Source organism: Rhipicephalus sanguineus, chromosome 1 (assembly GCF_013339695.2).
Source record: "Rhipicephalus sanguineus isolate Rsan-2018 chromosome 1, BIME_Rsan_1.4, whole genome shotgun sequence".
NCBI lineage: Eukaryota > Metazoa > Arthropoda > Arachnida > Ixodida > Ixodidae > Rhipicephalus > Rhipicephalus sanguineus.
This window is the reverse complement of record NC_051176.1, coordinates 279,772,755-279,797,557: the sequence shown is the minus strand read 5'-3', so window position 1 is coordinate 279,797,557 and position 24,803 is coordinate 279,772,755. Positions and strand designations below refer to the sequence as shown.

At 47.7% G+C, this 24,803-nt stretch overlaps 1 protein-coding gene across 1 annotated transcript in view; it reads right to left on the bottom strand.

Moving 5' to 3' along the window:
- Positions 1-1,102: 1,102 nt before the first annotated feature.
- The window catches only part of LOC119382982 (homeobox protein HMX1), a 96,675-nt gene continuing 72,974 nt past the window's right edge, over positions 1,103-24,803 (bottom strand). Inside the window, exon 2 of the mRNA XM_049411863.1 lies at positions 1,103-1,699. Coding sequence (XP_049267820.1) covers positions 1,188-1,699 — 512 coding nt within the window. The 3' untranslated portion in view covers positions 1,103-1,187. The remainder of the gene's footprint in view (positions 1,700-24,803) is intronic.

Here is a 24,803-nt window from a genome sequence, read left to right as displayed (position 1 = left end):
CGCGCTAAATATATTGAACTCCGAATATTTCATTGTGACCTTTAGTGATCTATTTTTTGTGACCAGAGGTAAACGTGAACACGTTTTCAAAATTTTTTATGGACGTGGGACGCTGTTCGGGCTTTCTTGGTTTAATCACTGTAGCATATATGCTAAAGCGTTATGGAGCCCGCTGAAGAACTAAATCCCTGAATACTTCTTCATAGGGCAGGAGAGGTACTGGGGAGGGTTAGTCGCGTTGTCACAGCTGCCATTTACATTCTTGCATATTCATTTAAGAGGAAGTCCCATGAAAGTAACGCTTCGAGATCCCTTTCTCCTGTATATCATTAGATTGTACACCCACTTCGTGTCAATAAACTTGCGTGCAGTTTTTTTTTATTTGCGCCATTGTGCCCTTAATTGTAGTTGCAATGCGCGATTATCGTTACACACGCACTCCAAGAAACTCTCGTTTCTTTCGAGTGTATTTTCGCCAATTCTCGCAACGATTTTACTTTTCTTATGTTCCCGCGCCTCTACCTGCGGGCACTTTTTCCTAGTGCTGTTTGTATGGGAACGCCTGTACCGTCTGTTTCCCCCTCACGACGCGGTTGCCCTGCTTATGACGTGCACCAAACAGCGCCTTTCAGCAAGCACTCCCTCGCTATCTGCGTTGACCGAAGCGCGCTTAAGAGTGCCCGCTTGATAGAAGAGGAAGGTGCCAGTGCAGAATGCACAGCGCTTGTGACTCACGGGCCGCCGGCAGGTGGCGAGGCTTACCCGGCGCACCGCCCGGGGCGCTGCAACATTGATGGCGCTGACTCGTCAAGTGGCCAATGGCTGGCGGGCTCCCAATTTGGAGATGCGCGCGGGCCATTTTTATCAATTTGGCGCGGCGGCCGTGTCCGTCCGCGCGCCTGTTTACCGGCTGCTCGGCGTGGCCCCACGCTGCGGGGAGGCGAGCGCTAAATAATGCAGCGCGGCTTTAATGCGCTCGGCCCATTAGCGGGGCGCGGGGTAAAATCCGAGGGCGCGCTCGTTAGATGCGCGGCCGTAATTAAAAGGCGCGCGCTCTTGGAGATTGACCGACGCCGGGGCTCAACAAAGAGTCGCGTTTATTCATCGTTCCGGAGGGGGGAACGGGAAGCGGGAGCAGGGAGGTACAAAAAAGGAGGGTCTATGTACAAGCTGCGCCGGGGCTTCCTTCACAGCGGCGGCGGTGGCGGGCCTCCCGGGTAGTAGAATGGGCCGAGGGCCGCGGCCGCGTCCTGCGCAGCCGACTCGTACAGAACGGCCGCGGCGGCGGGGAGCCGCACCATGCGCTGCTGCGCCAGGTTGGCCGCCTCCAGCTCGGCGGCCAGCTGGCGCTTCCACTTGTTGCGCCGGTTCTGGAACCAGATCTTCACCTGCGTCTCGGTCAGCTGGAGCGAGGCCGCCAGGCCCGCGCGCTCCGAGCTCGACAAGTACCGCTTCATGTCGAACGTGGACTCGAGCTGAAACACCTGGCTGCGCGTGAACACCGTCCGCGTCTTTTTCTTGCGCCGCTGCTGGGCCGCGGCGGCTGCGGCGGCCTGCTGATGCTGCTTGCTGCCGTTCTTTGGATCGTCCCCGTCGGCCGAGCCGGAAGGGAGGTCGGGACTCCCGCGGCTGCTGCTGCTGCCGGCGCTCGTGGATGGCTCCGGCCGCGCGGGAGGCGGCGATCCAGAGCTCGCGAGAGCTGCGGGTAAAGAGCGCCACTGAGAAACACCGAGTCTCACTGCGACCCATCACACAAGGACAGCTCGAACTAGCTGCCTGTCTCTGTACTTACAACCGAACACCGTACTTACAATGCGTCTCTGTACTTACAACCGAACAGCGCTGAAAACGTGACGCGCAACGCACTACGGTATCAGTGGGAGCATCAGATAACTCCCGCATGTAGCTATGTAGCTATAGCATTTAGTGCTACGCTTTTAAATGCTATCTATCTATCTATCTATCTATCTATCTATCTATCTATCTATCTATCTATCTATCTATCTATCTATCTATCTATCTATCTATCTATCTATCTATCTATCTATCTATCTATCCCTCCGTCCGTCCGTCCGTCCGTCCATCCATCCATCCATCCATCCATCCATCCATCCATCCATCCATCCGCCTACGTCCGGGTGCTCTCGTGATCGGCTCCTTAACTTCGTGCAAACCCAAATTGGCATGGGAAGGTAAGAGGATTTGGTGAACATGACTGCCTGGTCTCACAGACACAGGTAATTTAAATGCGAGAGCGTCAAGAAAAAACTGACATCGGCAGTGTTGACACGACAAATGCAAAGAAGAAAAATTATGATCCCAGCTGGAATCGAACCCAAGCATCCTGCGTGGCAGCCAGGTATTTTACCACAGAGTCACGCCAGGCCTAGAAACTGTTTTGAAAAAGCACCTATGCAGGCGTAGTGTCAGTGCAATGTCAGTTGCGGTTGCGGTGCTGGCAATTTAATTTTATAACAAAGTAATAAACACTACATAAGTACTCCTACGATACAGGCGTCGTGTAAGGTTAACGTCTGTGGTTCCAGTGTTGGCTACGCTGTTACAGCAGTTCAATAAACATTACATTAGTATTACTATGATTCAGGATGCTATATTCAAGCGTTGCTCGACCCCGCAGGAATACGCTAACGAATTTTACGTATGATATTCACACCGTCGCACCGTGAAGTGCACTTCGTTTCAATAATACTGACGTATGTGCGTGCTCTAACGTGAGTGCTGACGTTTCGTCAGACCATAAGTTACCCTCTAAGCGCAAGTGTTGGCGCAAGCCCACCATGTGCACAAAACTACTACACTTATAAAAACACGTTCATCCACCTCGTAACGCTTGCCTCAAAGCCAAAAATGCAGCATAGAACTACTCGCTGACTGCTTTGCATGAAACCGATTCCCACAAGGCGTGGGATCTGCCGAATTTCTTACCTTCGTATCAAAACCGCAGTGCATGGGTAAAAGGTCTCATTTGCGAGATGCACTTACGAGTGAAGCGCGAAAAAAAAAAAAAAAAAAACACCGCCACGGTAGCTTAGCGGCTAAGGGGTTGAACTGCTAAGCACGAGGGCGGAGGTTCCATTTTCGACCAAGGTGACCACATTTATATGAGGGTGAAATGCAAGAGCACCCTTGTATGTATATTTAAGTGAACTTGAAGGAACTCCATTGGGTCAAAATTAATTTGAGTGCACCTCTAAGGTGTGCATCATAATCATATCGTGATTTGACACTCCGAATCCCTCAATTTAATTTTAAGTTGGAAAAAGAATTGTGCGTCTCGTAAGCTTCAGTATCGCAGGAAGTGCTTTAATTTGTTCTTTCCAGCAATAGAAATCGTTACGAATTACTCTGGGCTTCAGTAAATGCAACTGTGTTAGTGCACTGCACACCCATCGTTCTTCGATTCGAGAATTGAATAACTGATCTGCGTCATTACCAACTAACGACCGCCACTACGTTTTATGACCGGTAAAACGATAGAAACATCTTGGCATTTGCGTTATGTCTGCTGTTGTAGTGATCCACAGCATTATGTGATGCTGTGGGGGTGCTTCGAGGGCCGCCTTTGGATTTGCGTGGTTATATATATGGTCAGACAGGGTGGTGGCATTTCGGGTAACTGCTTTTTTTTTTAAATACTAATTGAAATACTAATTGAAATACTAATTGAAATACTAATTGAAATACTAATTGAAATACTAATTACGTCTACTCGGAATGAAGGCAAATAATATTTACGATGACAATGTTCGCTGCAGCATAAATACATATTATGAATTAAAAATGCGGATTCGGCTAGTTGGATGTGGTTCAAGGTGCACGAGGGTATAAAACAGTACAATAAACAAGGACGAAAGAAGATAAATGAACGACACTTCTTGTGCCTCTGTGTTTGCGCTGTTTTATACCCTCCGCCATGAACTTATTGTGAAATATTCATTGCATATGACCATAAAAACTCATGGTGCGTTTACGACGCACTGTGAGGCTTAAGTAGGGGGCACCGCATCATCACAGCGGTAACGTACGCAGTTCCTGTTGGTACAGGGAGAACACACAGGCACAAAAAGCAAAGTAATATAAGTGCCACGATTTAACGAAAAACAAGAAACTGCATATCTGACTGGCGTGGTCGTGAAGGCCCCGTTACAAGCGTTGGTAAAGGGCGGACTCGCAAAGGTCAGCCTACATTCACATATAGCAGCCGGCAAAGTAGCGCGCTCAAGTATTGATAGCAGGGTGCTGCCGCGAGTGAAACCGGATCGCTCGAGTTCTCGGAAAAGGGCATCAAATATGCAGGAACAATTAGGCACGACATTTCGTCGTCCGCCGATGAGAGTAGCTGTCGGAGCCGTGCTTTTCGACTGCAGCACCAGCGTCGCGGTGAAAGAAGGCAGGAAAAAAAAAAGTGAAAGTGTTTGCCTGCTCCTTCCCGGTCTTTACAGAAAAGCTCTTCATAGCAGAGCAAAGTCAAGCCTCTCGGCATTTCACTTCACCGTAATAAGTATGCGACTTCAGCAGTCAGCTCTGCACTCTTGGGACGGGCGCCCGGCCATAAATTTTGGTCGACAACGAACCGCCGCGGTCTCATGTAGTTTCTTGTAAGTGACAACACACTCCATGTCCCGTGGCTACCGGGTGTCGTTAAGAACAAAAGAAGGCAAGGGTAAGATGATCACATCTACTGAAGTCGGTAAGGCTTCGTTGAAACATTAATGAAAGAAAGTTGTGCATCATTGAGTTTTCATAAATATAAATGGCTACCCAAACAACGAAGATCCCTAGATACGAGTAATAATACGTGTTCAAGTTCTTTAGTGGCATAGTAAGGCTTCTAGCTCGAGGGTGCCGGTTTGATTGCCCGCAACGGGGGCCGCATTTCGATTGGGGGAGTGTGCGGGCCGAAATACTAGAACACCCGTGTACTTAACTTTAGGTGCACGTTAAAAAAAAAACCACAGGTGGTCAAAAGTAATCCGGAGTCCCTCAGTACGGCGTCTCTCATAAGCATATTGTGATTTGGGAACGTAAAACTCCAAAATTTTTTGTTTAGTACCGTTTCCATGGAAGCTGCAGGTGAACCCTTCTACGCTTCATTTCCCCCTCCCCCCCACCAACTCTCCATTACCTCTCCTCCCCTCTGCTTCCCGCTTTGGGTCACTCCTTTTTTATGTTATCAGATTACTGTAGAGCAAAAGAGAATAATCAAGGGACCAGGTTCTTTCAGAGCCTACATCCCTAATCAGATTTTAATGTTCAGCTTCTTCCAACAACTCGCATGTCTTACAGGCAAAGCACGCTTTACAGGAGCATTGAAATCTATAACTGTGGACGGTGAATCGTTCCCTGCGGAAAATAGCCACTCCTAGGATGATGAAAGCTGCAATTTTCTCGACAACCTATTATTGATCGCCATCGGACCAGCGCCCGTGCTTTGTTCTTCCTAATATTATGTGATGCTACTCCTTTGAAAAGTTCCGAAAAATTAGGGGTAACTGGCATTGACAAAACTGAGACGAAATTGAAAGAAATGATCCGATGCTAACGCGCTTGTGTGTTAAACATTCACCAAATACTTTCCAAGCATGTGGAAACGTCTAAATGATAATAAATATTCTAGTCAAGCCTTTTTCTTTTGTTTGAATCGATTCAGTTCGCCTTTCGCGTTTGTTTTCATTGCGCGATAGTACATTTAGGTGCAGGTTAAAGAACCCCAAGCGGTCGAAATTTCCGGAACACTCTACTACGGCGCGCCTCATAATCATATCCTGGTTTTGGCGTGTAAAACTCCAGAAATCGTTATTAATCTTGGCCAGTACGAACCGCAAAGGAATAGAAGGAAGCAGAATGGAACACAAGACAATATGCATTATTAGACAATATTCTGTTTTACTTGCCTAAACATAACCTGGCTTATATCGCTGCTAATACACTTTGAAAATAGTTATTGTTTAATTTAATGTAAAGGGGAAGACGCGATGCCCACTTTCTTGAATAAGTATGTAATAACAGGAGGTCAATTAATTAAAAAAAATATTGGCATATCTTGTTGCCCATTCAGTGGCTGAAATGTCAATTGCGTGGCTGATCAGCTTGTCTGGATAATCACGTTTTTGTTTTTTAAAAATCAATTTTAGACGATAGGTCTCTTCTTGCCCTGATCGACGTTTGAGTTCGAGAAAAACTTCAGGCGAAGGAGCAATTTCAGTAAGAGAATCTCATAACTTGTGCAAAAAAAGAAAAAAAAAACTCCTAGTGGGCAACTATCGATCGCGACAAGTTATTAATTAATGAACCGCTTGTGACCTGGCGTGAGAACTTTCAATGTTTCTGAGCGCTCATATAACGGGCCATAGCGAAAGAATGAATTTAGCAAGAGATTGCGACTGCGTACGGGCGCGTTTATTATTATTTTTTTAGAACCCGCCAACGAGCGTTTCAAAAGAAAATGAGAGCCGAGTCCTTTCTTGATAACTCCTGCGTTCTTGCTTGCTTACACGATTAATGGGTGGGAACGTTTCCTTTTTTTTTACGATATGTATCAGAACGAGTACAAGAATAACGCGAAAATATCTAGGAAATGATGTGGACGTTACTGCCCAGCTTGCTTTGCTTTATAGCTCGAGAGCTTAATTAAGTCTGCCTGCCGCTAATTGTACGGTCTCAGCATCAGGGCTGCGTCCCATCCTAATTAGTAAGGCACTTGTACGTATTTGCACTTATACATCGTACTTGTGCTTTGACTTTCCCTGCTTGACCCGCCATGGTGGCTTAGCACGTTGTCGCGTTCTTTAGCTCGAGGACATGGGTTCGATTCCCGGCCTCGGCGGTCGCATTTCGATGGGGGCGAAATGCAAAGAAAACCCGTGTGCTTAGAGTTAGGTGCACGTTAAAGAACCCGAGGTGGTCTAAGTTAATCCGGAGTACCCCATTACGGCGTGCCGCATAATCATATCGTTGGCACGTAAAACCCCAGCAATTAATTAATTACTTCCCATGCCGCCTCGATTCAATCCCCGAACTGAACAGGTTCATTAACAAACAGTTCTTGTGGCGTCCTACGAAGCCTGCTGTAATACGACTGAAGGAATATTTACAGACGCCATGGGGACACGCAGTTAGAAACGACAACATTATATAACATAAATTGTACGCATTGTGAAAAATTCTCGCAGCAGCAAAAAAGCAATATCATGGCGATACGGCGGAAGTAAAGCGTGGTCGAGGTTTGTCGAACGGCATCCGGGAACTACGTCCCGGCCCATCTTTGTCGAGCAGTGCTGCCGACTTTATCAGGTGTTTAAGCGACTGATCTCTCTTCTTGAGACGTATGGGGATTATGGATGGATTGACAATTTGATATCAGTGGCAAAACGCAATCGTGCCAGATCTACACTTTTGCCCAGCGCTGTCAAGTTTACAGAATACTTGGAATGCCAATGGATTTCGCGGAAGAGATTGGTGGGAATATATGTGCTGTAGTCGCAGAGCTCTTAACACGTTCAACATGTTACTGGCGTCGATTCCGCAACGACGACATCTGCGCGTAAGTTTCCAATCAGCGACTTGCTTAACTGTGATCGAGGAAATTTCGAAAGTATAATGTGCTCACCGTTCGCTCCTCCCTCTCGGCCCCCCTACGTCAACTTGTTTTTTTTTTCGTCGACCTGTCAATTTCCTCGTCATTTTTAAGTTTGCATATCAAAAATAGATTTAAATTCCCCTATCAGTTTTCTTCGAATTAGTGCCTATAGGCTTCATGCAGTTTTTACAAACGAGAAATTCTGCCCCTTGGTTTCCCTCATTATTCACGTTATTTTGTTCTTTGTTGATAAGAAGGTTTCAATTTATGGTGAATGCGACGATGTTAACAGTTTGACGCCTGCAGAAACAACCTCGAGATACTTATTGTTTGCTCATTGTATGGAGTCGTCACTCTAACAAGCGCTGTAGTAGAGTGTCCGGTCACTGAGGCGGCTGGAAAAGAAGTATGCATGTGCTGCGCTTGTGGAAAATGCAATACAACAAATACGATTGCGCAAGGAACCTTTCACGTGATAGCAACGCGCTATGCTAGAGGGCAGAAGTTAAATACCTTCAATGAACGGTGGTGCATAGTGCATAGCATACGCGATCATGGGAGAACGCGACGGAAATGCAGCGCCTGAGAAGCGCGCGCAGGTTGATTCATTTGCCATGGTTTCTCTGTTGTCATTATAGGCTTGCTGCGGGCATATGCTTTGAAGCAGATGACATTGCTTCGCAGCTTAATCATCGTGAAAACCAGCGTGACACAAACTATTGCTGCTTGCGCGACTATTCGTGTCTAGAATTTGCGATCACAAGACGGTTGCCATACAGAACAAAAAGGCTCGCTTTAGAATTCATGTGACCTACGAAGCTTTCTTGTGTCGCTTAAGACAAGAGAGAGAAAGAAAGAGTATGAGAGTGAATGGGGATTGAAACAGCAAGGGCACACATTGGAGATTTGGTTTATTTCACCACGTCGGTGTATTTGTGACAACGGATATGTACCATGAATGGTATATTTATGTTGTACCATTCTAATTTATAGGCAGGTAAATCGCTAAATGTTGCAGATGCTGCAGGCCCCACATAAGGCGGGCACCTTTTCGCTGCACACAGTTACTAACTCTGTCCGGTGTACCCGCTAACTCACGTAGCATGTTCGCCCGCGGCTGGCCGAATTAACGGACGAAGAATGCACTCCCGCAGTGTTTTTTTTTTCAACTTTTTTAATGTTTTTTTTTAAAATTAAGATGTCTTCCTGCTCATACTTCTTTCAAGCTGAATTGGAAAATTATGGAGAAAAGTACACGAGCTGTCGTTTATGCTTCGGCCTCAGCAAGAGAGAAGTGGCACCGTTTTTTTTCTTCTCTTCTCTTCCTGGTGGCTTTTAAAATTGCCTACCTAATTTAGCCGTCGTAAAAGTTTTTCTCTGACACTTCCCGTCACGGCTGAGTCCTCTACGTATTCATTAGCAAGGAAAGGAAAAAAAAAATGTGGGACGTGAAGAGATTTAAAAAATAGAAGGAGAACGATGATGTCGACGCAAATATAATGAATTAAACTGAAAAAAAAAGACGAATGGCGAAGCGTGGGGCGAAATTCAGCGGGTAGGAGCGGGGCAGCTTTTAAAAGGGACGCAGTTTTTCCATTCAGGTTAGCATAAAGTGCTGGCTGGTTCCTCTACGTAGTGGGCTGAGAACAGGCGCGGAGCAGTACTTTGCAAAGCGTTGAGTTTCTGCTGACGCTGCTCGCGAAGCGCGCTCACGTTTGCGGGGGCACCGGAGGTCGTAATTTATAAAGCACCGCGTATATCTAACGCACGCACCAGCCACGACTTCACGCGTCGTCTTCATATCCGTGGACATGCCTCCGCTCTCCAGCAGCCCAGTTCGGTCTGCGAGAGATTGAGCAAAGAGGTGGGAGTGAAAGAACACACATGAACGCAAAAAAAAAAAAAAAAGCTGCAATCGAAGCGGCAGGGAGGCAGCCGAAAGTAACGAGCGGTGCGACGATGGTTTAGAACGACGTGTTTCTGGCGCGCCCTGCAGCCGGTCTTTCATTTTGCGCGTGTCTGCACCCCGAAACCCCTCTCACTTCATCTCTCTTTATGGCTCAGGGAGGAAGGGGAGGCGTGAAAGAGACCCGAGGGAGGCGCACTGCCGTCCTTGCCCGTCCCGGAGCCCATATAGCGACGCCGCGGAAATTGCCGCGGCTGCTGGCCCCGATGAGAAGCTTTTTGACAGAGCGGTTTAACGGAAGCCAATCTGCGAGGCGATGTCTCTTAAAGAGGGCCGCTCTGCGGAGAATTAGCTCCCTGTAATTAGCGCCGCTAAGACGACTGCTTGCGCTCCTAATTATGGCTGAGCCTCTTTCCTCATCGCTTCTTTCTCCCTCCCGTCTTTTACTTCCCTCGTTTGGCTCTGCGGTTTTAGCGGGGTCCGCGTGCGCGGAAATGGCAGCTTGTGCGGCTGACTGAATGGGACGAGACTGAAAGGCCGGGACTACGCTGACTCTCGCTTTATCGATGCGCCAGCGTGCATCAATGTTGCTTGGTGGCTTCCGCGCGAATTAATCTAAGTGACAGAACGCCCAGAAAAAAAAAAAGGAAGAGATTTGCTAGAGTCGGCTCGTTATGGGGTGCACAAGGAACGCTTTATGCTCTCTCGGTCAATGACAGCATGTCCGCGCTCTGCCGTGCTCCTTAATTAAATAGTAATTGGGAGCGACAGCAGCCAGTGATAAATGTTTGTACCGGGTATGATGAGTGCTACATTAACGCTTGCTTGTTTTCCTAAGCGAGCAACCTTTTCGTCGACCATTCTCTGTGGCTGAATGCACTGACAGATTGAGGCCTCTTTCATCACTCTCATTTTTTTTTTCACGAACTCTTCGCGATAGCTCATAAAAATTCGTCGTTTACGGTGTGCGTGGTGTGACACTGGAATCAGCCTCATGAACGACGGCATAGCAACGGGATTCATAATTCGTCATTGTGGTCATTGCTCAGGAGGGTTGGCAGCATGTACTGCTGCTATTTTGATAGAGCGGGATAGAGCGGATATATATATATATATATATATATATATATATATATATATATATATATATATATGTAGAGGAATTGATTTCTTGGCTAAATTAAACTGAATTAACTGTTTATTACTAAGTATACATGACTGCGTTGTACGAGGCCCCACGAGCGCGTCTCGTCCCTCGGAAGCGTCTGCTGTTCTCCCGTGACCCCGGGTGGAACTCGAGACGATGTTTACGTTAACCGCGCCCTGCGGCGGCACACCAGGGTTGCTCGTGGTTGCCAGACATTGGCAGTGAAACCGAAACCGAAACTGTTCCTACACCACTCCCCCTCCTCGTATAGGAAGAGGGCCGCATATTACACAAGTATGTCGGCGGCAGAAGAAGCATGTCAATTATGTCCCAAATCGCATAGGTTGACGTACAGTTCTTCCGGAACGTGTGGTGCAGGGATGGCTGATTCTCGAATGTGGCTCAGTGGCGGTGTCGTTCAGCGGTTGCTCCATGTGCGCCGGTTTTAGTCTGTCCACGGAGATGACTTCAGATCGTCCACGAATTTCAATGGTGAAAGTTTTCGGGCTGCGACGAAGTACTCTGAATGGGCCGTCGTATGGTGGCTGGAGTGGTTTTCTCACCGCGTCACGGCGCAGGAAAACGTGGGTGCAGTTATCTAGGTCTTTAGACATGTACACATGAGTAGCCTGCTTTGCGCGAGTCGGTGTGGGACGGAGGCTGTCCATCATTGTTCGCAAGCGTGACACGTACTGTAGAGAATCGGGCAAGACCTCATTTTTGTTTGCTTCTACAAACTGACCAGGGAGGCGAAGGGTTGTTCCGTAGAGCAACTCAGCGCTGGTGCACTTCAAGTCACTTTTGAGTGTTGTGCGCATGCCGAGGAGCACAAGTGGGAGCACTTCGGTCCAACGGGAGGGTTCGCCGTACGCAGTTATGGAAGATTTAAGCTGTCGGTGCATTCGCTCCACCATTCCGTTAACTGCTGGATGATAAGCTGTTGTGCGGATACGATGTGTGCCAAGGATAGCGAGAAGTTCCTTGAAGAGGGAAGACTCAAACTGGCGTCCACGATCAGTTGTGATGATGGATGGTGTTCCGAAGCGTGCAATCCATGTCCGCAGGAATGCCTTAGCAACAGTCTCAGCGGACATATCTCGCATAGGAACGGCTTCTGGCCAGCGAGTGAAGCGGTCGACATATGTAAGAATGTAGCAGCATTCTTGGGAAGGTGGCAAGGGACCAACAATGTCAATATGGACTTCTCTGAACCGTGCGTCTGGAGGAAGAAATGTTGACAGTGGAGTGACAGTGTGGCGCTGTATCTTCGATCGTTGACACTGAGTACACGTACGCGACCAATCTCGAATGTCTTTGTTCATTCCCGGCCACAGGTATCGCGTTGTCACAAGTGCTTGCGTTGCACGGATTCCCGGGTGCGACAATGAGTGCAGAGAGTCAAAGACGCAGCGGCGAAACGATTTTGGTACAAATGGGCGTGGTGTGCCAGTGGACATGTCACATGCGAGTAGTTCTGTGCAGGCTTGCAATGGCACATCTTGAAATACCAGATTGGATGAAGAATTTCTTAGCTCTCGGAGCTCATTGTCTTCCCTTTGTGCTAATGCCATTTTGTCAAAATCGACGGAAGTTGAAAGCAAAGTGACACTGCTTATGTGGGAACGCGAGAGTGCGTCAATTGCGGCGTTCGCAGAGCCAGCGACATGGCGAATATCAGTACAGAATTCCGATAAAAATGCCAGTTGTCGAATTTCTCTCGGTGACAGTCCATCCGATCGAGTGGTGAAGGCGTGAGTCAGTGGCTTGTGGTCAGTGAGAATATAGAATGACCTGCCTTCCAGGAAGTGGCGGAAATATTTCACTGCCAAGTAAATAGCGAGTAACTCACGTCCGTATGTGCTGTACCGGGTTTGTGCAGGGGACAGTGTTTTTGAAAAGAATGCGAGAGGCTTCCATTCGTCACCGATGCATTGCTGCAGTATAGCACCCACGCCGTTGCTAGAGGCGTCTACCATGAGGCGAGTTGGTGCGTCTGGCTGCGGGTGAGTTAGGAGAGCTGCCGTCGCGAGGTCAGATTTGATTATTTCGAAGGCGGCACGAGCGTCGTCCGTCCACTCTAGTGGTGCAGTGCCTGGTCCAGGGGTTGAGAGGAGACCATTTAATGGCTTCAGTGTGTGCGCACAAGCTGGTATGAAGCGTCGATGAAAGTTAACTAGGCCGAGGAATTGCCAAAGTTTTCGCTTGTTTTCAGGCAATGGAAAATTTTCAATAGCTTGAACTTTGTCATTCAGGGGTTTTATACCGTCACATGTGAGGCGATGTCCCAAAAAGTCGATCTCTGGTACTCCGAAGAGGCACTTATCCGGGTTGATGATGATTCCATATTCGTCCAGACGCGAAAGTAGTTGCCGCAAATGGGTAGCATGTTGTTCGGGCGAAACGCTGGCAACCAGGATGTCGTCGACGTATGCATAGCAGAAATCCAAGCCTCGGGTCACCTCTTCGATGAACCGCTGGAAAGTTTGCGATGCATTACGCAGTCCAAATGGCATTCTGGTGTATTCGAATAAGCCAAAGGGTGTTGTGACTGCTGTTTTTGGGATGTCTGCCTCTTCAACTGGGATCTGATGGTATGCTCTTATGAGGTCAATTTTAGAGAAAACAGTGGCGCCGTGCAGTGTTCCAACAAAGTCATGCAAATGAGGAATCGGATAGCGGTCCGGTTGCGTCACTTTGTTGAGGGAACGGTAGTCGCCACATGGACGCCAGTCACCTGGAGTAGATTTTGGGACTAAGTGGAGTGGTGATGACCAAGGGCTGGAGGATGGGCGCACAATACCCAGTTCGAGCATATGCTCAAATTCCCGTCGAGCAATGCTCAGCTTCTGAGGCGCTAGCGGCAAGCGGCGAGGACGGGTGTGCACTGGTGGTCCTGTTGTCATAATGTGATGCGTCACGCTGTGCTTGACCGGGCATGTTGTGTTCACAGGAGACGTGATGAAAGGAAAGTCCGTCAACAAGTCTGTAAAGTATAGGGGTTGGAATTTGGTACCTCTGGTCGAAGCAGCGTTGATGTCATCATTTCCATGCATGCCGTGATGCCGTGAATGCTTAAGTGTGTTGTGGCATCTCGTAGACGGCAATTCTTCATGTCCACAAGAAGACCGAAGTGGCGAAGAAAGTCAGCTCCGACGATCGCATGCTTCACGTCGGCCACCAAGAATACCCAACGAAAGGTTCGGCGCAGCCCGAAGTCCATCGTTAGGGAGCGCTGGCCGAACGTTGCAATTCGCGTGGCGTTCACGGCTTGCAGGTTGTATGTTGGTTGGCCTTGCCGATCTGCACGCGTCGCCGGAACCGCACTGACCTCAGCACCTGTGTCCACCAGGAAGCGGGTTTTTGAAACTTTGTCCACCACATAAAATAAACGGGATTCAGGTTGGCCGGATAGCTGAGACAAATTCTTTGGCGTAGTGAACGAGTTATCGGGTTTAGACGCGGGCTGCTTACCAAATGAAAATTGAACTTTTTTTGGATTTCTTGATATTACTTGACTGTTGGAGTTGCTCGATGCTGTCGGAAGGAGATGATAAGCGGCATGCCGTTGGGCCTGGCGCACCAGCCGCATTTAGTGCGTGGCCGGCACGTTTCCCTGGTGGGCACAAGGTGACACGCACTTGGTTGCATTATCCCCAAAGCGATGATGGTACCAGCAGATGCGTCCAGTATCAGAAGAGCGAGACGATGCGCGATTGCGTGTGGAGCGGGATCGTCTTTCTACCTGGATTTTCAATGCCTCTAGAGACTGTGCAATCCGCTGGACCTCCCGTTGGTCGCCATTGCGCTCACCGTTGATGTTTTGCAAGGAACTGATCAGATGTACAGGACTATTGAGGGTAGAAAAACTCGCTGTTCTAACTCCGGGTCACCAATTATGTAGAGGAATTGATTTCTTGGCTAAATTAAACTGAATTAACTGTTTATTACTAAGTATACATGACTGCGTTGTACGAGGCCCCACGAGCGCGTCTCGTCCCTCGGAAGCGTCTGCTGTTCTCCCGTGACCCCGGGTGGAACTCGAGACGATGTTTACATTGACCGCACCCTCCGGCGGCACACCAGGGTTGCTCGTGGTTGCTAGACATTGGCAGTGAAACCGAAACCGAAACTGTTCCTACATATATATATAAAAATTAAGACAACCGCTTAGTTGTGTCTCTTCTCTTCCCAAGTACGTTTGGCCCATTGGAAAAGCTTCTTCAGTATATATATATATATATATATATATATATATATATATATATATATATATATATATATATATATATATATATATATATATATATATATATATATATATATGCATGCGGATTCCGCCTAGATTACAGCGGTTTTCGATAACAATCGTACGAAACGCATGCGAAACTATTAGATTGCACGTTGGACGTCTAAATGGGCAAATGTTAAAGTATCGGGGAATGAAAGCGGGCGACAACTTGCAGGCGGTGTCCGAACCCACGTCTTCGCATTACACGGGCGGTGCTCGCTGAGTTGCGGCGACGCCGTTTTCTCGTCCACTTTCCTGGTTATATATGTATGTGTACCTGCTTTAACCCTGGGTATGTTAGCCAGCACCACTACTACATCGTTCACAACGGAAACAGACACACAGACAGCAATTCATGGGATCGCGCGCTGTATATAAGACGTCGACGCAGTGATGTCACGCGAGGACGAGGGTGATGGTTATCGAGGGAGTGAGGACAGACGCCAGCTAGAAGAACGATGCGGAGTACACGGGTCCGTTCCTGCATCGATAGCCTAATGAAAGGCAGATCGCGAGCGCACGCACATGCTCTCACGCGAATGTGCTATGCGACGTGAAGCACGCGCATATTCGGTAAAACCGCAGCAGTCACCGTCACACTCGGCTTCTACACGCAGATCCGCTACTCCTGAAAATTTACGCCATTCCCAATTTCGTGCGATCATTGTTTGTTTGCCTTTGATTTTTTGCGGGGGGGGGGGGGGGGTTAACTGGTTGGTTTACTTTTCTATACATGTATGCATCTTTAGTATTCGCACTCATATTCGTAAGAAAAGTTTTTACGTTAAGACTACGCAATAAGAGGAAATCTAACCAGTCGTGATCAGTCGTGAACTGCGTACGCGTTAGCCCTTTAGTGAGTGGCAGCAGCCCATCCCCGCACACGCTAGACACAAATAAAATCTGAGAATACATTTTTCTTGACGACAAGCCACCAGAGCAAAATGTTGCTGCAGCAAAATAACTAAACTGTAGATTTACACACAATGTAAGCTGAAAACAACCCTCAATCGCACTAAAGTGAGCACACAGCAAGGGTCATTTTGACCCGTTATATTTCGTGAACAAAACAAATGAGGTCATATGATAGTAAAACCGTGTTTTCACTGACATAAGTGCTCTTCGATAAAAAATTGTCGTCAGAACTGAGACCCGAGTTTTTTTTTATCTTACTTTTTGAAAATTAGCTTTTTTTGAAAAACTCGCTTAGTTAACTACTTTTTTCTTCTTTTGCACTGCCCGTCGGAAAACGATCTTCCGCAAAAATGTTGCAAATGCTCTTTTCTATATTTGACACTGTTTTGAAGTTTCTGTGTGAAATAGGAAAGGCGCCAAGGCCGTACCAAACTTAACCAAACTTTTTTTTTGATTTGGGTCGTGTTTGCCATATTTTCAAACTTTTTTCCTTTTGAGGACGGCATAAAAAAAGCATGGATGCAATTCACAGTACTGCGTATTAAAACTAGAAGAAAAACATTTCGACGCAACGTTTTTAGTTCGCGTTAAACGCGGCCGTGAAATCCGAAAATATTGCAGTGAGCAAAAACAGGATGTCCGCGCCGCCACCTTCAAATAGTTTTTAGGCGCGCTGGGAGCGTTTTTTTGGAAATAAAACTTCCGGCTCCGTGCACTTTGTGCCCACATAACATATAAAAACACAGACAAAACAAAAATATCGACCGGACACGCATGTTCGATCTCTTGTGGAATCACCCTTTAGCTGTTGTTTGTTTTCGCGAACGCGCCGCACTAGTGCTTCGCTGAAGCATGTTTGCCGGCGTTGACCTTGACTGAGCTTGAAGGTCAAATTCACGCAACGACGCGTTTTCTGGGTTCGTACTTGGAGAAGTGCAGCTATCGCTCTAAAAATCCCGGCAGATCCAACGCATTGTGGGAATCGATCTTTTGCGAAGCAGTCAGTGAGGACCCGCACTTTGAGCCAAGTCTTACAAGGTGTATTGACGTCTTTTGTAATTGGAGTATTTGTGTGCATACCATGGGCTTACAAAGCACTCACGTAACTGTACAGACGTCACTTTTATCGAAACGAATTGTAAACAGATTTCGTTGGCGTTTTCTTGCGGCGACGAGCAGCGCTGACTACGGCGTGTTGAGTCATATAAGTGCATATGTAATCGTTTGTGTGCTACATTAAAATTGCCAACTACAACAAACGGTATGTTTAATTCACAAAAAGTGTCTTATAAAGTGTTCAGTGTCTATTTTAGCTGTCCTGGGTTGATATAGATTGAGTCATTTGTGGCGCATACCTGCGTACCATGGACCGTGGTATGCCGGTATGCGCCACACATGTCTCTGGGAAAGGGTTTCATGACGTACGCGACAGGCATGTCACCTCATTCGTCACGACCTGTCAGTCATGTTTGTCCTACACTCATACCCTCTAATGCTAATTTAGAAAGAAAGAAGTAGAGAAAGAAGGAGAAAGAGAGAAGGGATAGAGAGTTGAATTACCTTTGGTTCCCAAAGAAATTCTTCGCATTCACTAAGCCGCGTGCACTATGAAATGAATTGAAAACACGGATGAATGTATCTTTGTGTCCGACGTATCTTCTGCTGTCCTTCTGCCTTGTGTCTCTCATTTTTCTTCGTTAATTCTTTGGTGCCACTGCTGCCGCCCTCTGAAAAATGCGGATTGTCGAAATACTCATGCAACAAGCTTTGCACGCGTGCACTCGAATAAACCCTTGAGGTAGGAATTGCACTGCGGTGTCTGACATAGTACTTGCGATGCTTTGGTAAGACGAATACTACCGGTGATAGAGGCCTCGTTTTAGTTGAGAACAGCCGCCGCGGTGACTGTGTGGTGTTGGGTTACTGAGGTCGGTGGTTCGATCCTTAGCTGAGACAGTCCTATTCCATGGTGGGCGGAAGGCAAAAAAGCTTGCGTGCTTCCGACCCGCGCTAAAGAACCAGTTTGCCTAAATAATTTGATGCCACCAATTATGGCACTTCTTAGCCTTCACTGTTCGCTAACTTCAGTTGCTCCTGTTTTATGCGATGAGATCACTGTGGATCCAAAGAGATGAATCAAGTGACCAGCATCTTGTTTCACAGCATAAATGCGTCTTAGATTGTTCACAGCGGCTGATTGGATGTTAATGTGCAGCTTCTTCCAACGACATACATGTCTGACAGGCAAAACACGCTCTACAGGAGTATTTTAATTGTTTTACTTGGACGGCGACTCGCAAAGTAAAATAGCGTAAACTTAAGTTTATTAGTGCTACGAGCACCGAGTGACACTGTTGTTTCTATTCCAAGCACTTCCGGTCGAGCACCTACTTCCGCTTTTCCGATTATTAATTATAATTCGGGCCCAAATTTCAGTTCTTGTAAGAAAAAGTATAGTAAAAAATAAAACCGGAAATCTACGGTTCTGGTTCGAGTGAAGAGTTAAATTGGACACATATAATATCGGAGCATAAGTTTAGTTACGATAAGAGCTAAGTAACTGCCAATATAATTAATGAAAATTAATTGAATGAGTTCATTGAAACAGCAAGCGGTTTTCTTGTGAGTAGCTGGGATTATTGCGGCACCTGGCGGAACAGATCTCAACTATGCGCTTCTCTCTACGTGGCCTCTGAAATCTGCTTCGGTAGAGCGATGAAAAACGAGGTTAACCCAAGGAATACACCAAGACACACGAACGCCGACGTACGAATGCCACAACCAGACACCTAAGTCAAGGATTTGCGTTGCCTCCAATTTTTCCTCCCGCAAATTTCATCTTCTGCGATCACCCAGCAATTATTTACCTCATTGGATTTGTAAGTGGTAGGGAGAACGGTTATCAGTCATTTTTTAATCTGTGATGTGTGATCGGTTATAGGTTTACTTCAGGATATGTTTGATATGATCGAGAGTAGGACTACTTCTACAAGAGTGTTTGCTATAGAAGGAAGAAAGGCGCAGCGGCACTACACTTACGCTCGCAGTACACTTGCATTGGGTCCATATCTGTACCTGCGAATAAATATAGCGAAGAATGAAAAGAAGCACCGAGTACCAAGCATAGATAGATAGATAGATAGATAGATAGATAGATAAAAAGGAAGGAAGGAAGGAAGGAAGGAAGGAAGCCGATGGGTCCATAACGCATGTTTAGATGTCTAGTTACTGAATGTCTAATATAAAAACCTTCAAGAAGTACAAACATGAAGGCACAGTTATAATCACGTGTCATCAAGGTACAAGTACCAGATCATGCTTAAAGGTTACCTAGCCAGCCGCCATGGCGTGGCTGCCTTTTATATTCAGTAAGGAAACCCCAATCGAACATACAGGATAAAAGAAAGATGAAAAGAATGGGGAGAAGAAATATCGTCCTTACTTTCGTTCGACGATTTCTTGTTATCGGTGCTCAGCACGCGACAGTTACGCTGACGTACGTCGCCTTATCCGAAATGGTGTACGTGATAATAGGACACGTAAGATATATAGAAACAGCAAGCCGGATGCGTGGAATGTAGAAACTTGTTGAGCTTATACGGCGCCTAATCTGAAATTCGTTTAACTATTGCTTATGGGTAAGATTCGGTAGTGGCGGAGCAAAGTTGCAGGGTAGTGTATGGTAAACATTCCGGTCAGTATTCTCAAGATTTAAGGTTTGTAAAACCTGCGATATATGACGTCGAGCTGCATAGAATACATGGACGCTGAAGAGCTACTAAATCCAAGGCAAAAACGAGGAAACGTAAGTGTTTTTACAAGTATACAAGGTTATGCATGTGTTCTACGAGGCTATGCGACATTATGCATTTTGCTTAGAAGGGAACGATAAACTTGGTACGAGAAATGTCAAATATTACTGGCGGTAGCGCAACCGAGAACCTCCGCGTTACCACCAGATGATCTGCCCAGCGGCCGGAGTATCTCAGTTTTATTTTTTGCCTCCGGGTAGCTATGTGTCAGTATCTGCAACTTCACTTTGAGTTGTTCAGCCATCGTCGCCCGTGATTGCAAAGAGCTAAACAAGTGGTTTAGAACACCCAAACGCACAGAAATGAGCCTCTAGATCGTATAATACGTGCGAGGCAATTGCCCCGAAGCGTTAGTAGTGGCACGCTGAAGCCACATACTTGTTTCTTTTTCAGTACTTATTTCGGACACGTGCTAAAGTAATATCTCGCATTTGAACGCAGTAAGTATAAACCCGGAAAAGCCTTCGTTTTGTAAAACTATAGCTGCCCGCGTAGCTTAACCTACTGTCGCAACCGGGAGCGGCGACTTTAAGCCTTCGGAGCAGATGTAATTGTTATCGGATCATCGTTGCTCGCGCAGACTCGCATCAACGCGCGCCAAAGTGGCCGCACGCGCGTCGCGGATAGAGCTGTCCGCGTGCCTCGAACGGAGGGGGAGGCTCGCGGTATAGCTGTGGGCGAGAGCCGAGAGGGCAGCAACGGGTTATCTACTCGGCAAGCACGTTTCCCCCTCAGCGCCGTGAATTATTAACGAGCGTTCGCCGGGCGCCCGTCCCAGTTTCGGACCCATTAAAACGTCGGGAGCTGAACGACGGCCGGTGTCCCGGGCGCAACCCGACTCTTCCGTTTCGCCCGCTCGCGTCCCTGGTGGCACACCCGAACACGCGGGGTCTCGCTGCGCTCAAGAGCGCTCCTCTTGGCGCGCGACAAACTGTTTCCATTGTGCGCGGGATAATAATATCTGCGCGCGGAATCTTCCCCGCGTGCACGCTCGCCATGACTCGTTAATGGAAGTGGCGGTGTTCCCGTCGCTCGCTTCTGGCGGGGGGCTCGTCGCGCAACGGGCTATCTCGCGCGCGCAACTTGGGCGTTCCCTTCCTCTCCGGCGGCAGCCGCCCACGGGGAGAAGCCATGTCACGGGTAAAAAAGTGGAGAGCGAACGAGGAAGATAGCGCGGCAGCTTTGCCGGACACACCACTCTGGTGGAGTGGCGCGGTGAGCGCCCGCTCTGCGGCGGCTGCATGCGTCGCGCCAGACGCACGGTCGGCTCTCGCGATCGCCGCCGCCCCCTGGTTTCGGGAAGCATGGGTGTGACCGCGAGGCCCTCATGTATACTTGACGCGCACGCCAGATCGGCGGCCGCCCTATGCTCGCGCTTCTCGTTAGGAAAGTGGCGGCCGCTGCTCGTACTTTTCCGAGCCGAGCGCGCTGGCGAGCGACCGACGATGCGACGCTGTCTGACAAAACAAGAGACCGCACCAGAAATCACGAGACTTGTACACCCTGCATAAAACAGGAAAAAAGCTTGCACGCAGCAAGTGAACAAGACTGGCCGCTTGTTTCCTTGCTAGCTTCATCGTACCGCGTTTCGTCCTGCGCAGGACGTCTGCGGACTGTTGCGCGAGAGCGACGGAGGTCGAATTACCACGTGATGTTACCTGCTACACGTGTAACTTGCATAACTATAGAGCATATCACTGGCTGTTGTTTGACCGTAGCCACGCCCTCCCTTCCCACTCCGCCTTTTCCCTACCTCCTGTGTTTTAATACTACTAATGTATGTTATTAATCGTATCTACTAATGTATCTGTGCGTACACTATAGCTGTCAGAACGAGTGCCGGTAAAACATGCACCTTGAACACTACTGCGATTCACTGCTATTATTCGAACTATCAGACCATGCTAGGAGACATCCAGGCAAAACTCCTCAAGTCAATAAACAGCGTATCTTTGCTCGATATCTAAACGGGGAGTCAGCTGTGAACTCCAAGTTTGCTCCAAAGTATTCCAGCCTGACAAAGGCTTGCTGAATAGCTCGAAGTACTCGTATACATTTTTCTTCCATTTACTGCATGCGGAAGTTTTTGTGATAACCAAAGAAATTTAACTTACAGTATCGCATTACGCGGTCTCGCAGGTGAGTAACGTTGTGGTGTGTTTCTAGAGGCTTGGGGCATCTTCTAGCATGGCTGAGTATTAGTGGCTTACGTTTTTGGTGTTTATCCACTGGCATAAAAATGGCAAGAAACAAAATCGGGCGAGCTTTCTTGTGGCATATATTTCGATTACAGTTACGCCATTACGGCTGCTGTTACATGGCGCGTTATCGTGGGAATTGCGGAGGAGAGAAAAGGGAATTGCTAAATCTTCAGGGCAGTTTCGAGGATTGAGTTGCTTACGTTAGGTGCATTGATGGTAAACTCATATTGACGCCGAGTCTAGAATAGTGTCATTATTCTTCTTTCAATGCGCGCCGTTGGCATAGGGTGCGTTACTGCGGCTGTTGTCTAGATACACATGAATATTATTTTAGAAGTAGCATTTTATGGCAACAGCCGCAAGATATGGCGAGAGCCATTTGGTAATTTTTGCCAACGCTTTTAAGTGCTCTTTTATGCGAATTTTCTTACAAACCTTCGGGCACTGAAGATGACTGTAATGTATGTGTTTGTAGGAAGTTATAAGGCTACATAAAACTCAAAGCATCCTTGTGTGTGTTTGTGCGTGCGTGTGTGCGCATGTGTGTGTGTACGTGGTTGATGTTTCATATATATCTCGCGCAGCGGCAAATGGTCGAGCAACTAGATCGAACCTTATCACTGGTGAAATGGTTAAATGCATGTGTAAATGAAAAAAAAAGAGACAAAAAGGTAAGAACGTTGGAACTCATCTGTGGACGTTTAGTAATTGCTCATATATTTAAAGATGACTTCGATGATGGGCGTAACTTACAACAAACGTACCACTGTGCACTGGCGATTTACTAGGCGAACACGCTTTTTCTTCTATTCTGTGGCGTTATCGCTCATTCGCAACATGAAGGACATCGCGAGAGGAAGAACCTGGCCGTACGTAAGAGCAGCGAGGCAATCCGTGGTTCAACTCGCGGAGCAACGTCCCCGCGCGCGATGCACTGTGGGGCGCAACCGAGGCGTGCACGCACCATACGGCACCGAGTCTGGCCTATCGGTCTGAGCTCTCTGTCCGACGAGAGCTCGCTCGAGATGGTATCTCGCTGTAGCCGGAGCCGGCCGAAATCTGTCCCGATTAAAGGGCCAATCGACGCCGAATGGCTGCGGCGGGGGCGCACCGTCCCGGTAAACGGGCCCTGCTGTCGGGAGACCCGGGTGTCCCTCGGCATATGGGGGAGCGCGGCGCTGTAATCGGCTTACCCGCGCGCGACCTCCTTGCGTCGTTCCCGGCCTGTTGCGCGGGCTTACGCGGCACGCGCCCGCTCTTCTGTGGCCGTCGAGCGGACCTGCTGTGCGAGCCAGGGGAAAGCGACGCAGAGTAAATGGCGGCTTTCTGCCCCTCTTGCCCAAAAGTGTCGCTCCATTGTGCGTCGATTGAGCGCGCAGCCGGTGTTGTCCCGCGCGTTCTGCCCCGCCGCGCGCGCCCTGAAGCCACTGCATCTCCGGCTTCGTGGCTTCATCATTTGCCGCTCCCCCTCTTCGCGCCCGCTTCATTTTCCATTCGACCCTCTTCGGATTCTACTCGATCCCCTCAGCAGGTCCACTAGCTTGGTCGCTATGTCGGTGAGCGCGTTAAAACGCCCCGTGCAAAGTCGAGGCGCTAATGTGTTTGTGATTAGCGCGCTGCTCTTGAGAGTCCTCAATGGGATTTCGTAGCGCGCACCAGGGTACGGATTGGATTACCATTGCTGCCGGCGGCCCTTTTCTGACTCTTGGCTCACAGAACGTGTACGGCCGCGCATAGACACCCTGACACTGCGCTCTTTCGCAGCTGCTTGCGCATGCGGCCTCCCGCCGATACTGTCGTGCTGCGAGAACACGCACCACTTCGGTGAGTGGGCTTGTGACTACACGGCGCACCTTGAGGGCTCTTAGTCATGTCCGCCGCTAATTTCGTGCTGCTATAGCCAACCATGGCAGCCTTTGAGCTGTACGACACGAAAGGCCATTATGAGACGAACACCATTAAACCAAAAAGACCCTCAATCTGCATGCATTTTTGATGGACACTGATTTTTCTTTCACTGCGATGCTGAAGTTGCTCTAGCTTTACAAGAAGGCGTACTGCGAGAGAACAAAAGAAACACAGTGTTTTTGCCTTGCACTATGAACATGCTCTTGTGACCTTTCTAATCTGTGACCAATATAATTAGGAGTAAGGAAGCTTCTCCCGTCGTTTGTTATTGCTGCAAGCGTACAGCTCGCTTGCATAAGGATGATAAGCTCACATGCTTACTTATGTAATTCTACTCCGTTTCGTCGTCTTAACGATTCCAAATAAGTGTCAATACAAGCGACAAAATCTTCCCAGACCTTTAAAGCGTGATGTACTCGGGCATTTATAAACGCTTCATCCCTATACTTCATTTGTCGGCATTATTTCAGCAACGCTATAAGCTAGTCGTATTTTAACCTAAATGCATTACGTTTAATTTCCGAAAAAGTATATGTTCACACCCGCTGTTCCTTAACATTTCTTTTGATTCCAGTAACCTATTTCCGTTTTGCGAATGTTATGATTATTAAACCTGGGTCTGTTTGTAAAACCTGTCGGCAGTGATGGTTTTAAAAGGTAGGCCAAATAGGTGATAAGTGTTGTGGTCAATAACCTGGAAAACGCATCTTTTATGAAGACTTTAGACAGTTAATGAAAATGTTAATTTATAAGTGCCCATACTTTATTTCATTTGTTATTGGGTGGCTCCTCTTCCAAGGATAGCGGCCTTTTGTCGATTCGAGTAGCTATAGTTTCATATAATCTCTTTGATTCCTGTGTTTATCGCCTGCCACTCATCGCGCTTGCAAGATAGTAAAAGCTCGTTAAAAATAAATAGTTCTAGCGAGGACAACAATGCTCCGTAACTTCGAACCGTGGGATGCGTTCACGTGTTGCAGAAATTAGAGACTCGATACCTGACTGTTTTTCTCCCAAAATAGTATT